Source organism: Oncorhynchus mykiss, chromosome 20, assembly GCF_057628025.1.
Source record: "Oncorhynchus mykiss isolate SJ-2025 chromosome 20, ASM5762802v1, whole genome shotgun sequence".
NCBI classification, from domain to species: Eukaryota; Metazoa; Chordata; class Actinopteri; order Salmoniformes; family Salmonidae; genus Oncorhynchus; species Oncorhynchus mykiss.
The window spans coordinates 42871900-42899266 of NC_143041.1; the positions used below are offsets into that span (position 1 = coordinate 42871900).

Sequence of the window (27367 nt, forward strand, 5' to 3'; positions counted from 1 at the left end):
CCCTTGATCTGACCCCCTTCTCATCTCTCTCTGTCTCTCTCTGTCCCCTTTTCATCTCTCTCTATCTGACCCCTTCTCATCTCTCTGTCTCTCTCTCTCTATCTGACCCCCTTCTCATCTCTCTCTGTCTATCTTTCTATCTGACCCCCTTCTCATCTCTCTCTGTCTTTCTTTCTATCTGACCCCCTTCTCATCTCTCTCTGTCTCTCGTTCTATCTGACCCCCTTCTCATCTCTCTCTGTCTCTCTTTCTATCTGACCCCCTTCTCATCTCTCTCTGTCTCTCTTTCTATCTGACCCCCTTCTCATCTCTCTCTCTCTCTCTTTCTATCTGACCCCCTTCTCATCTCTCTCTGTCTCTCTTTCTATCTGACCCCCTTTTCATCTCTCTCTTTCTCTCTGTCTCTCTGTCTTTCGATCTGTCCCCTTCTCATCTCTCTCTCTGTGCCCCCTCTACACAATCTGGCCACTAAATACAGAGTCCAGGGCTTTCAGCAGGGTCACCCAGTACATGACTCAGAACCTGGCCAGCTCCTCTGGACACGCAGTGGAAAGGTATTGTACTGTTTATTTATTTTTATCTCACGTTTATTTAACCATGAAGTCCCATTGAGGTCAGAGGTTGTCTTTCCCAATGGAGCCCTGTATTTTCAGGTCCCCATTGGGAAACGGTAACCTCCCTCTTTATGTTGTAATATAATGTATATGTTATGGTTATATGAATGGAGGTCGGGGTGTCATCTGATATAGTTTGTTGAACTCTGTAAATGTTTTTTTAACTTCTAGGAATAACATTTTCAGCTGAAGTCCATACATTATGAAGTCCATGCATTATGAAGTCCATACATTATGAAGTCCATGCATTATGAAGTCCATGCATTATGAAGTCCATGCATTATGAAGTCCATACATTATGAAGTCCATACATTATGAAGTCCATACATTATGAAGTCCATGCATTATGAAGTCCATACATTATGAAGTCCATACATTATGAAGTCCATACATTATGAAGTCCATACATTATGAAGTCCATGCATTATGAAGTCCATACATTATGAAGTCCATACATTATGAAGTCCATACATTATGAAGTCCATACATTATGAAGTCCATACATTATGAAGTCCATGCATTATGAAGTCCATACATTATGAAGTCCATACATTATGAAGTCCATACATTATGAAGTCCATACATTATGAAGTCCATGCATTATGAAGTCCATACATTATGAAGTCCATACATTATGAAGTCCATACATTATGAAGTCCATACATTATGAAGTCCATACATTATGAAGTCCATGCATTATGAAGTCCATGCATTATGAAGTCCATGCATTATGAAGTCCATGCATTATGAAGTCCATGCATTATGAAGTCCATGCATTAGTCTTTACAATAAACATCGCATTCATTAAAAGGCCCAATGCTGTCCAAAACCATTTTGGAACAATACTGTCAAATTGTGAAAATTATGATAATGACATTTTAGGGTAAGAGCTATTTGAAAAGACTGCCTGAAATGTCACCCTGTTTTAGTGGGTCATCACTAGGCGGTAAATTAGTTATTTGACCAATAAGAAATAGTTCCAAACCGCTCTGCCAAATTCAGCGAGTTTTCAGTTTTCCCCTCTCCATTGAGACCAGACAGTCTTTTCAAAATTCTTCCTTGAGAAATTGCTTTTTTGCTAAGAAGATGTTTTTCTTATTTTTTATTTTTTTACAATTTTAATTGAAAACAATCACAGTAAATATAATGAATTGTTACCCAGTAATGATTTGATATTGAGATAAAAACACTGCATTGGACCTTTAACAATTAGTTCAATTAGTGAAACATGGACTGGACAATAATAATGTTGACAACATTGCAGGTACCAGTATGCCCTTCAGACTGGAGAAGTGGCCCTGAAGGAACCTGTCCTGGAACCTGTCCTCCGTACTGCAGAGTGGGGAGTGGACCACCGTCAGCATCGACCTGCTCATGACCCTGCTGCAGCGTTTAGACCTCATCTTGCAGGTACAGTAGGCCTACTCCTTGGTAGCCTGATTGCCGATCTGTTTACACTGTCTGACCGACTCCTTGTCAATCATTGTCACATAATTGTCTGTCTCATCCGAGATCTGTTTGTGTTGGCGATACAGCACAAACAGACATGGGAGCAGGCTAACTCCTGTGTATTACTCCATCTTATGATTATGTACAGAACTATTGAACAATTTTGAACTTGTACGTGTGTCTTTGTCTTTGCAATGTGTATATATACTGTATTTATTTAATTACTTGTTACTTTTATTTCTTATTCTTATTATTTTGTTATAACTGTATTGTTGGTAAAGGACTTATAAGTAGGCATTTCACTGTAAGGTCTACTACACATGTTGTATTCAGCATTTCACTGTAAGATCTACACCTGTTCAGCATTTCACTGTAAGGTCTACTACACCTGTTGTATTTAGCATTTCACTGTAAGATCTACACCTGTTGTATTAAGCGCATGTGACTAATAAACTTTGATTTGATTTATGTATTCCTGGCTAAAAAATGAATTCCCCTGATCTGAAGGAACAATAAAGTTTTAAAATGTGACTTTGAATTTCGGGGTGAGGTGTAGCTGTTCATGGCGCTGGAGGCCTGGATCAACCAGAACGAGCCTGATTCTCTAACAGCGGAGAACGCTCTCAGAGCCGTCCGTCATCAAATCGTGATTAGATTCATGGTCCTTTTGCTTTTTAAAATTCATAATAGATAACTAATATTATCTTAGTAGAGATTAACGTTTTTTTTTTGTGTGTGTGTGTGTGTGTGGGGTGGGGTTGGTATTATTCTCAAGCTGTTTACCAAGGAGGAGGTTGATAAAAAAAAACTGTTTCCTCTTCATTGACATTACCGCTGATGATATCTCTCGCTTGCGGTACCATTCAATAAAGCAAAATTATTCCAGGACAGATTGACTGTGTGTTTCCAATATTTAAGAGTGATGTATTACAAGTAGCCTGTGCCTGTTGTTATTGATTATGTCGGCATATGAGTGCAAACAAAAAGTGGAACTTCAAGTTTCATTCAATGTAAATCATAATACACTTAAATTAATATTTTGTATTTAGCCTACAAGAAAACATGCAGATCATTTATCACACATAGCCGTACTCAGATACTGTAACAAAGTAATACAACACTGTAGTACAGTACGCATAACTACAGTATGGACTACAGTTCCCACCATCCTTTACGCCCAAGCAGGAAGAACGTTCGTAATATAGGCCAATGCCACTCACTGTCTGATCCAAGTTAGGAGCTTTCAGCTGCCAGCCGTGGCCCATTATGTAAGTGCCGCTGAGAATTATTTGCAGTGCCATTGCAAAACGACCCGTTTCCTGACCGTTTTGCAAGGTGTGCAATTGTAATATTGCTCTTTGCACGGACACACACGGTTCAGACGCAAAAAGGCTCCAAGTGCATGAAGATCGCGGCTTGTATTCCGCATCCTTGTTGCAAAGCAAGTCGCTGAAGCAAGCTTCGGTGCGAGGGCGATGGAGGGAGGGAGTGAGAAAGAAGGCAACGTCTCTAGTGCATCCCCTCCCCCCCATCAAAGCAAAGGGGAAATGTCTCAGCCAAAGGGAGGTAAGACTATATTACATGCGATCTGTGCAAAACGACTGAAATGCAATTAGTTATGCATTGTCTGCAATGTGCATTGCTGCAGGTTGAATACCGTCAATGCATGTTAAAGTTTATGCAGTAAAAGGATCAGTTGCATTTCCTGTTTAGATCTTCCCCTTTGCAGAGTTCCTGGTAAAACGATGCTGTCTGTCTGTCTGTATTCTCAGCATATAATAGCTAGATGCTTTCTGCTCATGTTGATGGTAATTTGCAGTCCTCTTGTACCAGGGATGTTATAACCTAATTAAAGCTGTCACATAGTCAGCAACTCCCTGCAGACATATTGCAACGCCTTTTCTGTAAAGCATGTACGATCACATGCACATTTCGACGAGATGTTGCCTTTGCAAGGTAATGCATCAAATGCGTTTATTGCAGTGCATCGATTAACTGCATAACGGTAAACTTTGCTATTACAATACGTGCGTTGTAAATGGCTGAGTCGGGCGGGACACGATTACAATGGTTAAGTTTCAATTGGTTAAGTTCAGTTCAAACTGCTCAGGATAATCACACTGTAGTTCTTCTGACAATTTTATTAAATGCAGTTTTATTTTCACTGTTAGTGGTGCATAATGAAAATTATTGGGACGCCTATAGACCTAGGTAGACATTTAAAAAAAAGTTAAAAGCTAAATATAGATTTGCTGTAAGTAAGTCTACTGTACTGAGGTGTACAGTTGAAGAAACAGGGCAGTAGGCTATTAAAATAGGAGTCTCCAAGCAAAACCGCCCTGCCACATTCACTAAGTAAAAGCTCAGACACAGGTAGGGATTGCCAAACGGTTACCTGCTGACAGTACCTAGTACCTGTGAAGAGTCAATCTCTTTTTGTGTTCACGCAGCAAAGACCTTGGAAGTTGTCAGTCACTCAGCCTTGTTAAAATTCTACTAAGCAGAAGGTGGCAGTGTCTTTTTTTTTGGAGGGCAATTCATAGCTGTGCGCATTGCTTATTGGTCTAGATTCCAAGCTATCTGCTCTGATGTTGCTATTTTGTAGAAAACCCTTGTTGATACTAGCACGATGGCCACAGCTGTATAACTACCTAGCAAGAAACGATTTAATTCACTCTCCATAATACTGCCAGTCTAGCCCATAGTCAAATGTTTAGCTAGGTAACGTTAGCACATTCGCCAGCTAGCACTACATAGTGCAGTGAACCTTAGCTAGCTAACTCAGCAGCTGTTACGTGGAAGCTAGCTAATCCGTTGTGATTGAATCATAATGGCAATACCTGCTACAGTGGTTAGCTAGCTTGGAGGAAGTATTCAGTACATTGCGTCTCTGCACTAAGCTAGCTATCATCCCATAGCCTACATTGCATATGAAGTTTGACTGGCTCATCTATGGATGTACGAAGAAAATGCCCTCTTTCTCCTTTTTTTTTTTTGGCTCCCCCACGTGGGGAGTTTGTGCTCTCTAATTGGCTCAAAGTCAGGTTGTTGGCCACTGATGAGCATTGCGATTCTACAAGTATAATCAGTAGGTTCGTCGCTACCGGGTCCGCACGCAGCAGGTACAGCTTCTGTTCTAGCAAGAGAAAGAACAGCTTGCCACTGTATTAAGTGTCTATCGGCAGTGAGATTCTCATTTGTTTCTTGCTTATTTCTCTCGAGGTGGACCACTGTACAAGAAGACTAGACCTAGAGACAATCTCTATAACCCTCTGGAATGTATTGCTATTGATCTCCGTTGTGCTTGATTAGTTAATCAATTAAGGTCACTGATCAATTAGAAACGCCCCTCACCTGGTTGTCTTGGTCTTAATTGGACACACATTGACAAAAACCAGAAGTCACTCGTCTCGTTCCTCCACGGAAGGAGTTTTGAATATTGATGAGTATTTTCATCGTTTTTTTCACAACATAGGCCTAATTGTCCTGTTACTCCGATCCATCTATACTCATTCGTTGGATGATTCCTTTCCACTAGTGTCCTTTTTTTAAGACCTAGACAGTGGAGTTCTTAACTAATCAGTGGCCTTACTTGATCAATGAAGAACAAAGGGAGAAGTGAAAATCCACAGACACTCAGCCCTTCATGCAATGATGTCAAGGATGCACATGTTCCATAGCTGCAGGCCTCTGCACTTAGTGGACCCTACTGCATTCCTAAGGCCAAGGCAAACATCTATTATAACAGATCATCAAGGAGAAACATGCGTATTATTTTTTTAATAAGATTTGCATAGCCAGGAGGGCTATTATCGACGGTGTCCCAAATGACACCCATATCGCCTGAATAGTGCACTACTTTTGACCTAAGCCCAATGGGTGCTGGTCTAAAGTAGTGCACTACATAGGGAATAGGGTGTCATTTGGAACATAATCAAACTACTTTGTTGTGAGGTCGTCTAGTATGGGCTCTCCTATTGCAGATGGTTGGTTTTCACAGTCCGAGGTTCAGGTTAGATTAGGGAACTAACAGGTTACACACCTGTTTTGTTGAAGTAAAGGTTTTGTCTGTAATCCTTCCCCACCAAACACACACACACACACACACACACACACACACGTGAATGTACACACGACACAAAACAATGTGTTTAGCAACAAAGCCGATGCGAGGGCATCTTCGGATGCAAAACGGACTGGGTTGGCTTAGAATCATGGACAACATACGAAGTATATTTAGTCTCCAATGTTTCTTGAAAACTTAAATACATTTGCACAATAAACACTTGTTGTCGCTGAAATACATCATTACAGTTATTAGTTACTTAGCTATCGAATTTTTCCCATATTGTCAGACTTGGTATGAATCAAAACGCCTAAAAACACTTCAGAATACAATTTGCTGAAACAAGCCACCTACGAACCCCCACCATAGTAGCTTCTTGTCTTTTGTTTCTAGCTATCTGGCCATCCAGAAACACAACAACGCACAGCTCTCTACACCTGCAACCCACACGCACGCACAGCACAGCACACACACTGGCTGGCTGGCTGTGCAGGATATGACCAGCTAGTGGCTCGCCCCTGATTGGCAGCAATATTTACCTTTACCTGTGGGCTTCTGTCAATACAGGTGAAACGTCAACCCCCCCCCCCCCCACACACACACACACACACACACTGGCGTTGCAGCAAATGGTGACGCTTTCTATGTGGTAAATACAAAGGCCTATTTTAATTTATGGACTCGGCTGGTTTGGGACTTTTGTGTGATATTAAGACGGAACAATGTATTCACACTTTTGTTTAACCTGTGCAAAATAAAAAACACCTGCGAAACGGTTTCCATTGAGTATTTACGTTGAGTATTTACATTGAGTGTTTACGTTAGAAATGCTGCACCCCAGACGTTGTAGTGTGTACCTTGCAGATACATATGTTCTTTCCTTTAGTAAGGACTCTGGAAATGCATTTTTAAAATTTTATTTTTTACAAAAAAAAAAGTAAAATGCTGTGATAGGAAATGCCAAAGAATTTATCAAGACTTTAGATATTCTGCAAGTGATACTGGCTCCTGCTCTAATTCTTGTGCAAGATAAGGGCGTGCAAGTGTCAACCCTAGGATGGGATGGGTTTACAAAGGGGGGGGGGGGGCTACCAGACATCTATGTGTTTCTGTCATCACTGTCTCGTCGTGTCAGTAGGGACTAGGGAGTAAATGATGCTGACAGTCTTTAAATATTTTTTTTTTTTTTAAATGCAGTTTGGCCCAGAGACGGACCGTTGTGCTTTCATCATTGTCTGTTGTACTATGCTGTGGCACTGGGGGTGGTGATGGCAGCAAGTCGGCCAGCCAGTGGCCCTCTGAGTGCGTGTCCCTGTCCTCTGCCGTCTGCCACTGTAGCCCAGCCTCAGCCGACCCTCTTGCCCCAGCCTGGCCTGCACAAACACCCCATTTGTCATGCAAATAGACCCTGCATCGTTTTCAGCTGCACAGATAGTAAATTTGCTGTTTCGACGGGCCTATTGTTGGTCCTGTTCCAAGCCTATAGTGGCTTTCTGCTGCAATAACAGTAGGATTGTTCACTGCATTGTTAGCTGATGATCCACTAAGTGTGTGTGTGTGTGTGTGTGTGTGTGTGCAGAGATGGAAAGTATTTGTTACATATATTTGAAACACAGTGCCTTCATAAGGTATTTATACCCCTAGACTTATTCCACAAATTGTGGTCTTACAGCTCGAATAAAAAATGGATTAAAATATATATTATTTTTCTCTCACCCATCTACACACAATACCCCATAATGACAAAATATATATATATATTTTTTTGCACATTTAGTTGAAAATGTAAACACAGAAACATATAATTTACATAAGCGTTCACAGCCCTGAATCAGTACTTTTTGTTGTTGCTAGAAAGGCATTTCACTGCACTTCTGACATTGAAACTTGTAGAACCACCTTTGGTAGAGATTACAGCTGTGAGACTTTCTGGCTAAGTCTCTCAGAGTGTTCCACACCTGGATTGTGCAACATTTTCCCATGTATCCTTAAAAAAATTATTCAAGTTCTGTAAAATTGTTTTATTGATCATTGCTAGACAACCATTTGCAGGTCTTTCCATAGATCTTCAAGTAGATTTAAGTCAAAACTGTAACTCGGCCACTCAGGAACATTCATTGTCTTCTTGGTAAACAAGTTTAGTGTAGATTTGGCCTTGCGTTTTAGATTAAGGTGAATTCATCTCCCAGTGTCTAGTGGAAAGAAGACTGAACCAGATTTTCCTCTAGGATTTTGCCTGTGCTTAGGTCCATTCAATACATTTTTTTTATCCTGAAAAACTCTCCAGTACTTGACGATTACAAAGCATACCCATAACATGATGCAGCCACCACTATGCTTGAAAATATGGAGAGTGGTACACAGGCATGTGTTAGATTTGTCCCAAACATAACACTTTGACTAAGAAATTTCAGCTTTTCATTTTTATTTTTTTATACATTTGTAAACATTTCTAAAAACAAAATTCCACTTTGAATACTTTCTAAAGGCCCTGTATGTATTTCATTACTTCTGAGTATTTTGTAATTTGTATTACACTGGACTGAACTACACTCCAATGCATTTAGTAATAAGATACTTTCGAGGGCTTTAATTTGTATTTTCAAAATCTTTTTTTCTGTACCATTTTTTTTCTGGCCCCCTTTCAACCTGCATTGGTATCAGAAGTTTGATTGCGCTACGGTCTGATACGAGTTTATTCTAAATGTGTATGTGAAAATGAACAATTGCAATGCATGCTGAGTATTATTCTAATGAGCTCCACCCTGAAGCACGGCCAATAATAATACCCAGTGTGCTTTTCAGCTCATTTTGGTATGTTCATTTTCACAAACGTATTTTACATTTTAAGCAGTTCAGCAGACACTCTTATTCAAAGGGATTTACAGTCAGTGCATTCAACTAAGGTAGATAAAGAATCACATTTCACAGTCATAGCAAGTAAATCGTTTCTGTAACCGTTGCTAAGAATGTTGTTGCTGTTCGGGCCCGGCTTCTTGCAAATTTAGCACATTGATTCACTCTCCGGCATGCATCATGCTCTCTAGTACAGTCACCACTTACACAGTTGCAAAATCAAGATGTAGCAGCAGCAGGAATAGAAATGTTCTACTCAAATTCCAACATAATAACACTGTCTGCAACAGGGCATGTACTGAACTATACTCTACTTTACTGTACTGAACTCTACTCTGCTTTACTGTGATGTCCAAACTTGTGAAACATGAGGAGAATGACATTCATATCCTTAACAGATCAGGGACCCGTGATGTAATTCCGGTACCCGGGTGTAAATCCACTTCGCATACTGTAGTTCAATAACCAAAATATATATATATTTTTTTTCTAACTCGAGGTGTCATGTCATAGAAGATACCCCATTTTTCTTTCTGCAGACATTATTTTTCATCTTCGTTCGTAGCAGATATTTAGCAGTTTTTTTGGGGGGGAAACGTGGTTGCGTAAATCTGAGGGAGGATTTTACTGTATTTCCGTTACCAAAGTTGGCATCTGCATATTTCCTCCACTAAAATCGTTTTTTGTAACATTTTCAGTGGAGATTGTGAAGTATTCCTTGTGCATAGAGTTGTATGGTTTGTTAAACTTTCAAATCAATGTTTTTTGTTTGGCATACATTTATTTGAATGTTAAAAAAAAAACAATAACAAATGAATCAAAGCTCAATTCCGTTATCGTGGAATTGCCGGAGACCACCACACCAAGCCATATGTGCAGGATAAAGCTTGATGCGCCAGGACAGTGGTTGGCAAATAATTGTCAACACAAAGTACAACTTAGTCAGACTACAAGATGGTAGATAGCTACACAGGGTTAACATGACGCATGCATCTTCACGAGCCTTGAGCTCTTTGTGACTCTCTCTGTGCTGGAGCTCTCTGTGACTCTCTCTGTGACTCTCTCTGTGCTGGAGCTCTCTGTGACTCTCTCTGTGCTGGAGCTCTCTGTGACTCTCTCTGTGACTCTCTCTGTGCTGGAGCTCTCTGTGACTCTCTCTGTGACTCTCTCTGTGCTGGAGCTCTCTGTGACTCTCTCTGTGCTGGAGCTCTCTGTGACTCTCTCTGTGACTCTCTCTGTGCAGGAGCTCTCTGTGACTCTCTGTGCTGAGCTCTCTGTGACTCTCTCTGTGACTCTCTCTGTGACTCTCTCTGTGCTGGAGCTCTCTGTGACTCTCTCTGTGCTGGAGCTCTCTGTGACTCTCTGTGCTGGAGCTCTCTGTGCTGGAGCTCTCTGTGACTCTCTCTGTGCTGGAGCTCTCTGTGACTCTGTCTGTGCTGGAGCTCTCTGAGACTCTCTCTGTGCTGGAGCTCTCTGATAGGAGCATAAATAAATCTAGTCTCATCTTCATTCATCCTGCCTGGAGCCAGCCACCCCACGGTGAATGCGATCACAGCAGGTCTCCAGCAGTGTATTCTCTCTCTCCCTGATCTCAAAGGGGAAGGGGAAGCAGTCTGCATCTACTCTGTAGCTGAGGTTGACTGCATGTCGTGCATGTCAAAGTATTACATTCAACGCGTCCTAACATTCATCTGGAAACCTCATCCCTGAATAAGCAAGCAGCTCCTTTCTCTACACGGCATTGACGCGGCTGACACCTTTTGCATGCATTTCTCCTGGCATAACCTCCCTCCCTGCAACTATAATCCTACAATTGTTTTTATTTAACCTTTTCATTTCTTGAAGGGCCGTTTTAAGGAAATTGATTTGGTGTGTCCTGAAGGGCTGTAGAGTTAATGTATGTTTTAGTAAATCTGTCTGAAACAACATTTCTTGGTTCCTCTATGGCTGCGTTGACACATGCATCCCAATTTGGATCTTTTGCCCAATTATTGGCAAGAGCTGATCTGATTGGTCCAAAGACCAATTAGTGTTAAAAGATCAGAATTGGCCTGCCTGTTTAAACCTATCAAGATAGAGGGTGAACTTTGGCACCCCGGCTCTGCTGGATGCAATAAATAGGCCTAGCCATTGTCATCATGGCTGGATCAAAGGTGTTTTGATATTAAAGCATTCGGGTGGCAGTGCACTTAGCTGCCCCCTGCCTGATTACCAGTTGGACCTTGTGTGCAATTGACCAATAAAGTGATCTCTCTTAAACCACCCCAGCTAGCACACTGAGGAAAAGAAAGCTTGATGACCTGCAAATTACTGCTCTCCGGTTACCACCGACAGAGTACATCTCATCGCATGGCATGCTATCCCACCGTCACGGCATCCCAAATGGCACCCTATTCCCTATATAGTGCACAGATTTTCCCTAAGTAGTGCGCTATCCCGCAGTTACTGCGTCCCAAATGGAACCCTATTCCCTACATAGTGCACTACTTAGGGAAAATCTGTGCACTATATAGGGAATAGGGTGCCATTTGGAACGCTATGACAGTACTCTGGATGTGGGACAGACAAGCTGTCTGGAGGTAAATAGACAAGACATTTTGATGCACGTTTCTAAATGGTGATTGGGGAAAGTTCCTGGGTTTGAATAGGAAATGCTTTTAATTATGTTAAACCAAGGTAAAGAGAGCTGGTGGGCATAGGTGCTAGGAAGGCAGGAAGTCCTGGGTTTGAATAGGAAGTGCTTTTAATTATGTTAAACCAAGGTAAAGAGAGCTGGTGGGCATAGGTGCTAGGAAGGCAGAAGTCCTGGATTTGAATAGGAAGTGCTTTTAATTATGTTAAACCAAGGTAAAGAGAGCTGGTGGTCATAGGTGCTAGGAAGGCAGGAAGTCCTGGGTTTGAATAGGAAGTGCTTTTAATTATGTTAAACCAAGGTAAAGAGAGCTGGTGGGCTAACTCACACGTTAACAACACACCTGTTAGGGTTTTACAAAGGTCATGGCTGTCAGGCTGCTTACTTAGCGAGAACAGCGACTTCCTGCTAGGGTTTTATAAAGGTAATGGATGTCAGGCTGCTTACTTAGCGAGAACAGCGACTTCCTGCTAGGGTTTTATAAAGGTAATGGATGTCAGGCTGCTTACTTAGCGAGAACAGCGACTTCCTGCTAGGGTTTTATAAAGGTCATGGATGTCAGGCTGCTTACGTAGCGAGAACAGCGACTTCCTGCTAAAGGTTTTATAAAGGTAATGGATGTCAGGCTGCTTACTTAGCGAGAACAGCGACTTCCTGCTAGGGTTTTACAAAGGTCATGGCTGTCAGGCTGCTTACTTAGCGAGAACAGCGACTTCCTGCTAGGGTTTTATAAAGGTCATGGATGTCAGGCTGCTTACTTAGCGAGAACAGCGACTTCCTGCTAGGGTTTTATAAAGGTAATGGCTGTCAGGCTGCTTACTTAGCGAGAACAGCAACTTCCTGCTAGGGTTTTATGAAGGTAATGGATGTCAGGCTGCTTACTTAGCGAGAACAGCGACTTCCTGCTAGGGTTTTATAAAGGTCATGGCTGTCAGGCTGCTTACTTAGCGAGAACAGCGACTTCCTGCTAGGGTTTTATAAAGGTAATGGATGTCAGGCTGCTTACTTTGCGAGAACAGCGACTTCCTGCTAGGGTTTTATAAAGGTAATGGATGTCAGGCTGCTTACTTAGCGAGAACAGCGACTTCCTGTTAGGGTTTTATAAAGGTCATGGATGTCAGGCTGCTTACTTAGCGAGAACAGCGACTTCCTGCTAGGGTTTTATAAAGGTAATGGATGTCAGGCTGCTTACTTAGCGAGAACAGCGACTTCATGCTAGGGTTTTATAAAGGTCATGGCTGTCAGGCTGCTTACTTAGCGAGAACAGCGACTTCCTGCTAGGGTTTTATAAAGGTCATGGCTGTCAGGCTGCTTACTTAGCGAGAACAGCGACTTCCTGCTTCGGCTCGCACCAAGGCTCAAACCCAGGACTTCCTGCCTTCCTAGCACCTATGACCTCCTGAAACGTCTTACCAGTTGGCGCCACGCAAAAAAAGCAAACTATTCGCTGATGCAGGTGTGGACACTATAGGTTCAGGAGTTCGTTTCACACATCCCCATGTGCTACGTAAACATCTCTCTCGACTCTCCAGCCACTTGTGGTGTGTGTGTGTGTGGGTGTATTGTTGAATAAAACAGGGCGTCACCTAGTCCACTTGGCACCATATACAGTTGAAGTCGGAGGTTTACCTACACCTCCCAAAGGGCATCATATTCTCTATTTAGTGCACTTCTTTTGACTAGAGCCTTATGGGAATAGGATGCCATTTGGGACGCATGTATACAGTTGAAGTCGGAGGTTTACCTACACCTTAGCCAAAAAACATTTAAACTCAGTTTTTCCACCATTCCTGACATTTAATCATAGTAAATATTTCCTGTTTTAGGTCAGTTAGGATCACCACTTTATTTTAAGAATGTGAAATGTCAGAATAATAGAGGAGTGATTTATTTCAACTTTAATTTCTTTCATCACATTCCCAGTGGGTCAGAAGTTTACATACACTCAATTAGTATTTGGTAGCATTTAAATTGTTTAACTTTTTTTTTGTCCCGTTCCTCCTGACAGAGCTGGTGTAACTGGTTTGTAGGCCTCCTTGCTCACACACGCTTTTTTAAGTTCTACCCACACATGTTCTATAGGATTGAGGTCGGGGCTTTGTGATGGCCACTCCAATAGCTTGACTTTGTTGTCCTTAAGCCATTTTGCTACAACTTTGTAAGTATACTTGAGGTCATTGTCCATTTGGAAGACACATTTGCAACCAAGCTTTAACTTCCTGATGTTGCTTCAATATATCCACATCATTTTCCTTTCTCATGGTGCAATCTATTTTGAAGTGCACCAGTCCCTCCTGCAGCAAAACACATGTCAACATGATGCTGCCATCCCCGTGCTTCACGGTTGGGATGGTGTTCTTCGGCTTGCAAGCATCCCCATTTTTCCTCCAAACATAACGATGGTCATTATGGCCAAACAGTTCTATTTTTGTTTCATCAGACCAGAGTACGATTTTTGTCCCCATGTGCAGTTGCAAACCGTAGTCTGGCTTTTTTATTGCGGTTTTTGAGCAGTGGCTTCTTCCTTGCTGAGCGGCCTTTCAGGTTATGTTTGTATAGGACTTGTTTTACTGGGATATAGATACTTTTGTACCTGTTTCCTCCAGCATCTTCACAAGGTCTTTTGCTGTTGTTCTGGGATTGATTTGCACTTTTCGCACCAAAGTACGTTCATCTCTAGGAGACAGAATGCGTCTCCTTCCTGAGCGGTATGACAGCTGTGTGGTCCCATGGTGTTTATACTTGTGTACTATTGTTTGTACAGATGAACGTGGTACCTTCAGGCATTTGGAAATTGCTCCCTAGGATGAACCAGACTTGTGGAGGTCTACCATTTTTTTCCTGAGGTCTTGGCTGATTTCTTTTGTTTTTCCCGTGATGTCAAGCAAAGAGGCACTGAGTTTGAAGGTCGGCCTTGAAATACATCCACAGGTACACATCTAATTGACTCAGATTATGTCAATTAGCCTATCAGAAGCTTCTAAAGCCATGACATAATTTTCTGGAATTTCCCACGCTATTTAAAGGCACAGTCAACTTAGTGTGTAGAATTGTGATACAGTGAAATAATCTGTCTATAAACAATTGTTGGAAAAATGACTTGTGTAAGGCACAAAGTAGATGTCCTGACCGACTTGCCAAAAACTATAGTTTGTTAACAAGAAATTTGTGGAGTGGTTGGAAAAACTAGTTTTAATGACTCCAACCTAAATCTATGTAAACTTCCAACTTCAACTGTAAGTAACTGGAATGAAATGGCCCTGCAGTTCCACAGATTGTGTAATCTAATCTCAGGGACCAATTTCTTTTCTTTTCTTTTCTTCTACCTGGACTGTAACACCCTAGCCTCTCACATCCAGCCAATTCAACCAGGCCGGTAAGCCTACATCCTGCTGAAGCCTGGCCAATTCAAGCCGGCCAGTAGGTCCTACATCCTGCTGAAGCCTGGCCAACTCAACCAGGCCGGTAGGCTGACATCCTGCTGAAGCTTGGCCAATTCAACCAGGCCAGTAGGTCCTACATTCTGCTGAAGCCTGGCCAACTCAACCAGGCCAGTAGGTCCTACATCCTGCTGAAGCCTGGCCAACTCAACCAGGCCGGTAGGCTGACATCCTGCTGAAGCTTGGCCAATTCAACCAGGCCAGTAGGTCCTACATTCTGCTGAAGCCTGGCCAACTCAAGCCGGCCAGTAGGTCCTACATCCTGCTGAAGCCTGGCCAACTCAACCAGGCCGGTAGGCTGACATCCTGCTGAAGCTTGGCCAATTCAACCAGGCCAGTAGGTCCTACATTCTGCTGAAGCCTGGCCAACTCAACCAGGCCAGTAGGTCCTACATCCTGCTGAAGCCTGGCCAACTCAACCAGGCCGGTAGGCCGACATCCTACTGAAGCCTGGCCAACTCAACCAGGCCGGCAGGCCGACATCCTGCTGAAGCCTGGCCAACTCAACCAGCCTGGTAGGCCTACATCCTGTGACAATATGTTATGAGAGAGTTAGCAGGCTGTAATGCTTGGAATCCTAAATAATGCTAGCTCATGTTAGGCCAACAACTGTTACGGTGGTGCTTCCCTTAATTTATAAGTTATCCACTTGATCTTACTATTGCCTTGGCCCATTCTTCGTACTCTTGCAGATGTGGTCTTAAACCAGGTGTACTAAATAGGATCTGAAGATCGCATACCCCCATAGTTGAGCAGTGATCTCATGTTGTAGTCATGGAGGTGAAGTTAGCTGCCGACCTAGTTGACCGCTACTTACGCAGGACTGTGCTCTGCCGTGACCTGGAGCTGATACCCTCAGCACGCAGAGCACTGCCATCAGTATCGTTTAAGTCAATCCCAGCCGTGTAGGAAGTGTATCGCCATGTGACTGCTGGAGAAGACATGGTTCCCAAAAGAGCTTCGTAATATAACAGGTTAAGGTTCCCAAAAGAGCTTCGTAATATAACAGCTTTAACCATATGTATCTGACATCTTTGAAAGTGTATGGTATCTCAGACTGCCAGGACGGTCAGAAGTGGCGTAACAGCCGCAGGCTCAAGAAGGGTTATTTTCATCCCATCTCCCTGTCTCCATTTCTTTGCCCTGGCCCTGTTTCTCTTTTCCACCCCATCTCTCGTTCCCTCACTCCCTCTCGCCTTCCTGCCATCACTCTCGCGGATGTCTGATTCATCTTTCTTCCTCTGGGTCTGTGTAATTCCATTGAGGGACTTTTGGGATTGTTGGAATTCCCGGCATGCGTGTGTGTGTGGGTTTGGAAGAGTGAGAATGAGCGGGTTGGTTGGTTCCGCCTGCTTTGAATGCCACCCTGGGTTTATTATCAGCATGGCTGGACATGGGCCTGTCTGGCTGCACTCTCACACTGAAGCTTTTGCTCCAGATTCACAGTGCTCAAAGCACTCACCCTGAGGCCTCCTTGGTTTCAGCACAGATCGCTCTGGCATAGTCTCCTGGCTGTTAGCATGCCGTCTCTGACAGGACATTTTTCCCCTGGCTTCGTTACATGCTGAAGGAAACCAATTACAAGACCTGCTTGGTTGGTGGTATTTCATGTTAACATTAGGTGAGGCAAAGACAGCAGGGCAAAAACTCCTTCAATTGTCTTTTCTTTGGCTTCAGTACCTCTCGCTGGTATTTTAGTTGTGCCGTCTTCACCCCTGACGCTAAATCTTTGAGAGAGAGTTTTTCTCCTGTGACCTCTTGCTGGCATCTCACAACATACTTTTCTTCAACCCATGTGCTGCAAATCACTGGGAATGCTGTACTACTTTTTAATTAGGTTGCATTGCAAAACAAAGCTACATCGAATGCTGAGATCAGCGAGTAAAAAGCCTAAAAGGGGAGACTTTGTATTTTTTTTTATTTGAAATTGTGCAAGATAATACGGAATAACTAAAAACAGCGACTGTATTTGCATAGCTTGCAATAATTTCCTCTCACAGTTGTGAAAATATACGATACAAGAATTGTAATGTTAGGAAGGTCTGTTGAAGAAGACATGTTTTTGAGATGAAAATATTCTATTGGCTCAGGACAGACAATGCAGCCTATTAGCATATTCCTGCCCTGTACACTCTAAATTATATAATTTATTGATTAGTGGAAAAAATATATATCCATTACATATTAGGATATTTATTTATGACAATATAGGCCTATCGCAATATTATTTTGGACAATATCGCAATATTATTTTTGAGCTAGTCAGCTCAGCTGTAAAAGGTGAGCCAATATGTTGTCAGCACTTTTTATTTTATTTCGATGACCTAATCAAAACTTGTTTTCTCACGTGTCTCTTTTTTGATCAGCCGCAGGTTCTGTCCCTTGTGATTTTCCTTTCTGGAGAAATCCGCCAAAGTCTGCATCACAAATGGTGCCCTGGTCAAAAGTAGTGGATTCTATATGGAATTGGGTGCCATTTGGAAATGACCCTGGGTCTGATCCAACCACTTTTCAACATGTTGCGTGACTGTGTGAGTGAATGCAAAGGTGATTCTTTGGCATGCAGCTCAGTGCATGACTGTCTCTTTCTATCATTATGAGTTGGTGCTCTTGGCTTACATGTCTCCCATCTTTCATGCAAATGTGAAATGAATGTATAGCCTACAGTATAGGTAAGATGTTAAGTCAGTGTGTGATGTGCATGCAGGAGGGACCTCAGGACTGGAGATGGAAGCTGTCGTCTTCGCAGAGTGTGTCAGAGTCTTCGCAGAGTGTGTCAGAGTCTTCGCAGAGTGTGTCAGAGTCTTCGCAGAGTGTGTCAGAGTCTTCGCAGAGTGTGCCGCGTCTTGTTTCATCCCATCGAGCCAGAGGCTTGGAGGCTGAGGACTGTGGAGTTGTGCTGAATCCCCTGTCAGCCTTAGCAGCATGGCATGCATAGTCATGGAGATAGCCTGGGGAAGCTGGTACTCAGCCATGGACACTCACCAATTTTATTTTATTTCTGTGGCATACCCTGCCAGCCTGGCAGAATGGCATGCATATTCATGGAGAAAGCTTGGTGGTGCTTAACCAGTTCTTTGTTTTGGCAAAGTCCTTGTAATGAACTGGAGAGCGAGTCCCTCGCCAGCCTGCCTGGCATTGACACGCATAGTCTAGTCATGGAAAAAGCTTGATGAATGTGGTGCCTGGTGCTCAGTCATGTTAATAACCACTCACCAGTTCTTTATTTTGGCAAAGTCTTGGTAATGTGCGGCAGGTAGCCTGGATGTTAGAGCGTTGGACTAGTAACCGAAAGGTTGCAAGATCAAATTCCCCGAGCTGACAAGGTATAAATCTGTCGTTCTTTCCCTGAACTAGGCAGTTAACTAACTGTTCCTAGGCCGTCATTGTAAATAAGAATTTGTTCTTAACACACTTGCCTAGTTAAACAAATAAAAATTAAAGTAAAACATTCTACATCACTGAATACACCCCGGGTGTTGAATGGAGCAGCGAACTCCTATTTTTACATTCTGAAACCTGCAGTTGGTAGAGTACAACTCCTTTGTGGTTTGGTTTGGTTAATTTCCATTCAAAGTCATAGACTTAGGCCTATTAGTAGACTCGTGTCGGTTTGCAGATGCTATTGTTGTCTGTGTTAATACGTGCGGGAGGGGCCCAAAGTGACATTTTGGTGCCACAAAGCTGCTTTGGAAAGTGGAAATCCTGAGGCATTGAGAGGCCATGGTGACAGTACAGTGGCACAGAGAGATAGTGGTGGCACGCTGGACTGTGTGTGTCTGTGCGGTTTCGATCAGTATGTTTTTGTTTTTTTGTGTGTGTGTGTGTGACGGAATGAATGTTTTCCAGTTAATGGGGATCCTAATAAAATAGAAAATAGACTTTCTTAAAAAATGTAAATAATTCTAGTTGAGTGAGTATCTTTATCATGGCTTACTAGAACTGCACCTGCAGTACATCATAGCACAGACGTTGCATTGTCAGGTATGTTTACCATCAAGTACTGCTGTGTGTGTGTGTGTGTGTGTGCGTGCAATGTGCATAGCATTCTCACAAATACTTACGGTATGTTCAGGTACTTGAAACAGTTCCTCACGCTCCCAAACATTCCGATCAAGCCCCCCCAAAAAAACAATAGGCAATATGCTTCCTCCCTCCTCCTGGGAGGAATGAGTATACTCCCTCCACTTTAAAGATCTATGTACTTACCTGGTGACGCCACCACCGCCCATAGCCAGGTGGTGGGCGTCACCCTAGTAAGTATGTAGATCTTTTGATGTCTGGGCGTGTCTGTGTAGCTCTGCTGTGTGAGTGAGCAGGATTAAAAATACTATTTGAGATCTTTTTGAATATATTGAGCGTTTGCTTTAGTCTGCCTGGAGTACCAGGTGGGCGTGGTTTCCACTTGTGGGATTTTCTATTGGTTTGTGGCAAGCTCTGTCAAGCACAGCTAAAGTACATGACATGATTTTGAAAATAGTACTTGGACCCAGGTCTGTGTGGAAGCACTAGCTGCTGTGAACCAGCCAGGGGAGGTGTGATCCAGATGCTCTGGTGAACCACACACACACTCTTTGTCGGCGACGGCAACCTGTCACTCACATCCTCAGGAGTGTCCGTAATGCCCTGTGGCATGGTTCAACCTTCCACTGGTTCAGCGCTGTACCTCCCGGATGTAGAGAGCTCTAACTCACGTTGCTCCAACGCTGCAGACATATCTCCTCTCGCTGCTCGTAATCGCAGCGGCCTGTTACATTCAATTAGGTTCTGGAGTTACTCACCGCATCCAACCGTAAGTGTGTGACGGGCTGCTGGACTCAGGCCCTGGAAATACACTGCAGGATGAGACATCTGAGATGACTAGAAGTAACATTTTAAAAACTCGGGAAGAAACTCCACTTTTACAATTCAGATCATCCAAACTGCCTTTCTAACTTTGTTGAACGTGAATTGCTGTCTTCAGGTGTATAATTGTATTGTTCTACCAGTTGTTCACTGCTGTCATTTCTCTCCTTTCAGGTAAGAGGAAGCCTGGGCTCAAGCTCTCCAAGGAAGTGTTTGAGCAGCCTCCTGCTGCTGCTGCAACGTAAGACTTTCACTCTTTAATATCTTCTTTACATATTTACATATTTACATTTACATCTTGACATTTACATATTTACATATTTACATTTACATATTTACATCTTGACATTTACATATTTACATCTTGCCATTTACATATTTACATTTACATCTTGACATCTTTACATTTACATCTTGACATTTACATATTTACATCTTGACATTTACATATTTACATATTTACATCTTGACATTTACATATTTACATTTACATCTTGACATCTTTACATTTACATCTTGACATTTACATATTTACATCTTGACATTTACATATTTACATATTTACAGCATTCAAATCTTAATTGCCACATTTCAGACGGTCATTTTGTGAGGCGCAGCCGGGAGCTAGTTCTGTATGATGCTGAGTGGTCGAGTGAATAAACCAGGAGGATACTCCATGATCATTTAAAAATCTCCAGCTTGGGAACATTTTGGTTTCCCAGTAGAAGAGTTAGTAGGAAATCAACTAAATATATTGAATTAATGAGATAATTAATTGATATTCCCTAAGATGATAAGAGATGTTAATAAAATGTGTCAGTGATTTTGTATTTTCCTTCAACTTCCTGAAGACCCATTGGGAGTGGGAATGCGTCCATCTTTGTTTTCGTGTTTGTCCGCCACCATGTAGACGTCAGCATGATGCTAATGATATGATATAATGATATGACATGCTACCTATTCTGGTAGATGGAAAGCCATTCTCAAAAACCTTCTCATTTTAAATGTTAACTACAAAGTACCCCCCCCGCCCCCCCAAACTACAGTAACTGTCGCCATTTTATTTTCCCACTGTACCAAATCTAACCGTGCCCCCCTAAAACCGCAATTACATACCAAACCGCAGGTTTGGTGAACTGTTACACCCCTACCTACTATGGAACAATTATATTACCATTTTATTATCACGTTGTTACTAGTGTAATTACAAAACTCTGTGCACTCTAGTGCCTACTTACCGAGTCGCCTCCATCACCTAAGCCGCCCGCTATCGTGCTGTAACACAGGTGGTGTCAGTGGACTTGGAGCCTATATTGACTGTGGGCACAGAACCCCTTTTTACTAGCCTCAGATTCATGTTGAATCCAGTCTTCCACTGTTTGGTAGCCATCGTAAGTCTTTGGGACGAAGTGAGACTGAAGCTCAAGGGATTTCCCTGAGCCATTCTGCCCCAAGCGGTCCAACTTTTTTCCCCCAATAGACCAAACATGCCTACCGTGAAACCGTGTACCCTGCTCTTGACGTCAAAGCCGCAATGTATTGTTTGTTGGTATGAGTTTATGATACATGTAATTCCATTTTTATAAACTAATGCATAAAGATTTTTTTTTTTTTTTCGATGGAATATCACCAATCTACAGTGTTAAATTTATGGACATGTATTGCGCAACCTTCTCTTTTTAATATAAAGTGTTATCCTGTTTTGCTATGAGGCATTTTAATACGGATATGAGGCTGCTTAATCAACATGATGATCCTAAAGATGTCAGTGACGGCTCCGTTTCCTCCCCATGAGGAGAGAGGAGGCTAGTTAGAGATTACCGTTTGGATGTGTTCACCGATAAGGGGTTCACAAACTGATGGCGCAATGTGCCAGTGAATATTGTTCATAGCATCATTTCAGTGTCATGATGATAACTCAAGACAAACACATTAACATCTACATGTAGTTTTTTTTTTCCCTGAACATTTTGTAATCTTAATGAATATTAATGCATGCAGTTTTATGTACATAAGGTTTTTTTTATCCTAACAACTGTTTGACTACTTTACAGACCCCCAAGAGATTTGGATTCGAAAGCTTGTGTGACCATTGGAGAGAAGGTACTACTTACCACATCTTATTCATGTTCACTGAACTGTTCAGTGTAGTTTACTCTCTCACATTCTTCTTACCTTTCGTTTACCACTATGTTTCTTCCTCACACGTTCCTCCGACTGAACCTTTATTTAAAACTGAAGTACAAACTTCGGGTTTGACATCTGGGTGTAGTTGTCGTAACCTATATTGTGTTTAGACGGTACGAGGTACACGGCAAATGTTTTCAGTGAGAGCGTGGCGGTAAACGCCGTTGAGGCTGGCGGGGAGTTCAAATATTTCAACTTTTGCCGTCTGCCGTAGTGTTGTTGTTTTCTACCGGATGTTGTTTACTGAAATCACCATAACAATGCAAACCTTCATGACAGATGGAACAATTAGACAGATATTTCACTGGATGTGATAAATGTGACATTCGGTTGGCATTTCCACTCACGAACAAATATAGTGATGAGAGGATGCCCAGTGGACGGCGGTGGGAGCTGATGGATTTTGACCAACGTTCTGCAAATTTTCTCATTTGATTAAACATTTTGATATCCATACTGCTTTCTGTTTCTAAAAAATATAATAATTGTGTTTTGTAGACTTAACGCTTTGCCAAAGTTGTAAAAAAAAAAAATTGGCCTTGTTTATAAGGAGTGCAATGGCGAATTGAGTTAATACACACGTGAACTTCAGAGTAGGCGTTCCCTAATGGACACATGCGAATAAATGCTAGATTGCGCCAATAGGATCTCACTAGCTCGTGCTTGACTCCGCCCACCTCCTTGCTTGTTCTGCCCACTATGATTCATATGCTCAGACCAGAGCCTGTCGTTTCCAATCGATCTTGGGTTAGTTATAAAAAAATCTTTGCTGTCGGGCTGCTTTTTACCGTCCTCTTCTTTCTTGTCCCACTGTGCCGACTGGTATGACGGTTTTTGCGTCCCTCAGTCTGAACGCAGCATTCATCGTTGAGTAAGATTCTCTCTGTGCTTTGGATGCAGAAAGATGAAAGCTTGGCTCAGTAAAGGGTCTGTTAGCCGAAAAAAAAAAAAAATATATATATATATATATAAAACGCCCTAGCAAACATTACGACTCGGACTGAATACTTCTGATTGTAGGGCAGACTGGAATGTGTTTATCTTCCTGACGGGCAGTAAAAGTATTTATTTTAAAAACGTATCAACTAAGTGGAATTTTCCATTGGTAAAAATGCTGGCTTTTTTCCCTCTTAAAATTTAGCCTGAAGTCAAAGTCAGGGCAACCATTGATTTAGTTGTTGTATGAAGTGAGAAAAGGACAGAAGTTCCCATTCTTTACGGCAACCAGTAGTTTAGATGAAAAAGGGGTAATTTGCGGTGTCTTTCGACTCAGCCCCCTTACCATGTCCAATGCTTTCCCTGTTGATTAGAAACTGTTGGTTAGAGTAGTTACTTAAACAAAGACATAGCTCCGAGCCACTCTCAGACAAAGAGGAGTACCCCAGGTCAGAATGTCACTGTTGTTGGGAGATTAGACCTAGTTTTTCTTTTGTGCTTTTCGCTCACTGTTACTGTTTTGTTTTCACGAGATGAGGAACTCTAGTGACTCATCTTTTTACCCTGCTCAATTTGTGTTCAGTGATTACATCAAGGGAGGGAGATACATGTTCTTTCTTCCTTATTACATCGTGTCACCCATTCATGTTTGATCTGTCACTGTCGAGCCTGACACGCATCTCTCCCCGCTCTGCCGGCGCTGAGCAGAACTTTGTGGTGAAGGCAGATGACCTGGAGCAGATTGGCGAGCTGGGGAGAGGGGCGTACGGCGTGGTGGACAAGATGAGGCACATGCCCAGTGGCCTGATCATGGCAGTCAAGGTATGAGATATTTGATGCTGTAACTGATCTCTTTAAGGGGATCTAGGGCTACGTTTACACAGGCAGCCCAATTCTGATATTTTGCCTAGTTATTGGCAAAAGAGCTAATATGATAGGTCAAAAGACCAATTAGTGGAAAAATATCAGTATTAGGCTGCATGTGTAAACGCGGCCTTAGTCGGGTTACTATAGCTAAGCACTCTGGCTTTATTTAAACAGGCAGGCCAATTCTGGTCTTTTTCCCCACTATTTGGTCTTTTGACCAATCAGATCAACTCTTATGCCAACATTTGTCGCAAGAGATCAGAATTGGGCTGCCTGTTGCAAACAGCCGTGGTGACAGCTGTTGATGTAATAAGTAGGTTGGATGGATGGATTTGATGTCCTTTCCCTCCCACCCTAGAGGATCCGTGCCACAGTGAACACCCAGGAACAGAAGAGACTGTTGATGGACCTGGACATCTCTATGAGGACAGTAGACTGCTTCTACACAGTCACCTTCTACGGCGCACTCTTCAGAGAGGTAGCCAGCTTCTTTATAAAAATACTTGAAAAAAAATTAAAATAATTACAATAAAATAACAATACTTATGTCTTGTAGTGTTTTTTTCTAAAGTCCAAAAGCCTCTTTACAATAGACAATCTTTAGGTGGAGTGTATTAATTGTGTTTTTGGATCCCCGTAAGTTGTTCGTCACAACAGCTACTCCTCTTTGGTTTCCTCTACTGCTGGTCTTGTACTATGTTAAACATAGGCTTCCTACAATGTCCTTCCAGAGATGTCGGAGGACAGAGCCGTGTAAAGATGCTGTCAAACATATTGGTACCCGTACACTTTACAGTGGAGTGCAAAAGTTTTATATTTTCCAAACTAGTTGGTTCTTTTTTACCCAGTAGGCACCTGCAATTTACAAAGAGTAGGATAAATGATACTTTCCAAGAATCACTCGCGTCCCACCAAATTAATTAGAATGTTGAATAATTTAGTCCATGCCATTTTTGACTTAAGTGCAAAACCTTAATTTCAGTTTTGATCAGTTGTTTATCAAACAAAATGTGAACACCGTAAAATTTTTAAATGTTTAAATTTCAACCTATTTTAGAAGTAATTGTGAATCATGGGTGCCTATATATTTGACTGCATAAGGTATGTTCAGAGAGGCAGTTATTTATCAACTAACTTAGTCCTCTTAATTTCTACACTATTGTACAAAAATATGTGGACACCCATCCAAATGAGTGGATTCTGCTATTTCAGCCACACCTGTTGCTGACCGGTGTATAAATTCGAGCACATTAGCCATGCAATCTCCATAGACAAACATTGGAAGTAGAACGGCCGTACTGAAGAGCTCATTGACTTTCAACGTGGCACTGTCATAGGATGCCACCTTTTTAAAACAAGTCAGTTGATCAAATTTCTGCCCTGCTAGAGCTGCCCCGGTCAACTGTAAGTGCCGTTATTGGGAAGTGGAAACGTCGAGGAGCAACAACGGCTCAACTGAGAAGTGGTAGGCCACACAAGCTCACAGAACGGTGCCGCTTGCAACACTCGCTACCGAGTTTCAAACTTCCTCTGGAAGCAACACCCGCACAAGAACTGTTCGTTGAGAGCTTCATGAAATGGGTTTCCATGGCCGAGCAGCCGCACACAAACCTAAGATCACCAAGTGCAATGCCAAACATTGGCTGTAGTAGTGTAAAGCTCGCCGCCATTGGACTCTGGAGCAGTGGAAATATGTTCTCTGGAGAGATGAATCACACTTCACTATCTGGCAGTCCAACAGACGAATCTGGGTTTGGTGGATGCCAGGAGAACGCTTCCTGCTCCAATGCATCTCTAAAGTAAAGTTGGTGGAGGAGGAATAATGGTCTGGGGCTGTTTTTCATGGTTCAGGCTAGGCTCCTTAGTTCCAGTGAATGGAAATCTTAACGCTACAGCATACAATGACATTCTAGACAATTCTGTTCTTCCAACTTTGTGGCAACAGTTTTGGGAAGGACCTTTCCTGCTTCAGCATGACAATGCCCCCATACACAAAGTGAGGTCCATACTGAAATGGTTTGTCGAGATCGGTGTGGAAGAACTTGGCTGGCCTGCACAGAGCCCTGACCTCAACCCCACCAAACATCTTTGGGATGAATTGGAACGTGGACTGCAAGCCAGGCCTAATTGCCCAACATCAGTGCTCGACCTCAATAATGCTCTTGTGGCTGAATGGAAGCAAGTACCCCCTGCAATGTTCCAGAAGAGTGGAGGCTGTTATAGCAGCAAAAGGGGCAGGGACCAACTCCATATTAATGGAATGAGATGTTCAACTAGCGGTTGTCCACATACTTTTGGTCATGTGGAACATAAGACTTTCTGATTTACACATGACATTGTACTGTAGAACTGGGCTGCCATCCAGACACAGGTACCGTGGTCCCTTTTTCCTCACGTAGAGACGTCAGATGTTAGAGCGGTGTATGTTGTAGTCAAGATAAAGAAATAAAGAATTCCTGATCTTGCCGGATGTAATTACCTACCACTCGTAGAGAAGAGAGCGTTCCACAGGATATCCATCTGCAGCGGAGCTCATTGGAAAAAGCTCCTTCCTGTTAGCCAATCTGTGTGTCTGGAATGTGGTTCTGTTTTTCCAATCCCTCTACCGCTTTCTCCATAGCCCCCTTTTTCCGTTCCCACCACCCACCTTCTCCATCTCAGTACCCCCCCCCACCCCACCTCCTTAACCCTTAAACTCTCACCCCAATCTGACCTTCTCATGTTGTACCTGTGTTCCCAGGGTGATGTGTGGATCTGTATGGAGCTGATGGACACCTCTCTGGATAAGTTCTATAAGCAGGTGATAGAAAAAGGCATGACCATCCCTGAAGATATCCTGGGAAAGATGGCCGTCTCGGTGAGTAGGACTACCTCCTCACTTCCTTTCCTCGTGTAAATAGGACTAACTATGTCACATCATTCAGCCTAGAGACCAAGCGGAATATTACATGTGTTCTGTAGGACTGGGTTTCCGTTAGCCGGTAATTGCCGGCTGTGGGACAATTTTTTTTAAATAAATGAAAAGCTGATTAATAAAATTGTAGCCCGGCCAAATTGTCCAGTGGTGTCCAGCTGCTGAGGAGAGAGAGAACGCGAGAGAGGAGCCTTGGCCTAGGCTACTGTTGATCGTGAAGATGGAGGCCTTTTTAATTTGAAATATTATAAAAGTATTAAAATAAAAGTTAGCATATGCCTACAGTGAAAAGCCTACAAGGCAGGGCTCCAGACTGTGACCATTTTAGTCGCAGATAGGGAGAGGATGTTCTCAGCTTTCTGTAGGTACATTTTCATTAACCTATTGGATACGGGGGTCACTAGCCTTTTCAAGGTAATTGCTGCAATATAGCCTGTTCAGGTTTAAACCAATTCACAAGTCTTCTGTTTCATTCTGTTCAGCCATTTTCTGTGGCCAAATGACGTTCCAACTGTAATGTTATGTTTGACACAGTATAATATCCTGCTCATTTTAAACAAT

At 42.5% G+C, this 27367-nt stretch overlaps 1 protein-coding gene and 1 long non-coding RNA gene across 4 annotated transcripts in view; both read left to right on the top strand.

Moving 5' to 3' along the window:
- Positions 1-447: 447 nt before the first annotated feature.
- LOC110499600 (uncharacterized) lies at positions 448-2535 on the top strand. The gene is made up of 2 exons (XR_005038003.2): positions 448-554; positions 1879-2535. It is a non-coding gene; the product is annotated as an uncharacterized LOC110499600 (long non-coding RNA).
- A 682-nt stretch (positions 2536-3217) lies between these two features.
- Positions 3218-27367, top strand: part of LOC110499544 (dual specificity mitogen-activated protein kinase kinase 6) — a 43057-nt gene continuing 18907 nt past the window's right edge. Inside the window, exons 1-6 of one of the 3 annotated variants that reach the window (XM_036956317.2) lie at positions 3218-3629; positions 20077-20143; positions 21957-22005; positions 23734-23847; positions 24251-24370; positions 26633-26749. In XM_036956317.2, coding sequence (XP_036812212.1) covers positions 3539-3629; positions 20077-20143; positions 21957-22005; positions 23734-23847; positions 24251-24370; positions 26633-26749 — 558 coding nt within the window. In that variant the 5' untranslated portion in view covers positions 3218-3538. Of the gene's footprint in view, positions 3630-16308; positions 16679-20076; positions 20144-21956; positions 22006-23733; positions 23848-24250; positions 24371-26632; positions 26750-27367 lie in introns of those variants that run through there. The other 2 variants (XR_016489519.1, XM_036956318.2) reach the window with 2 other exon arrangements.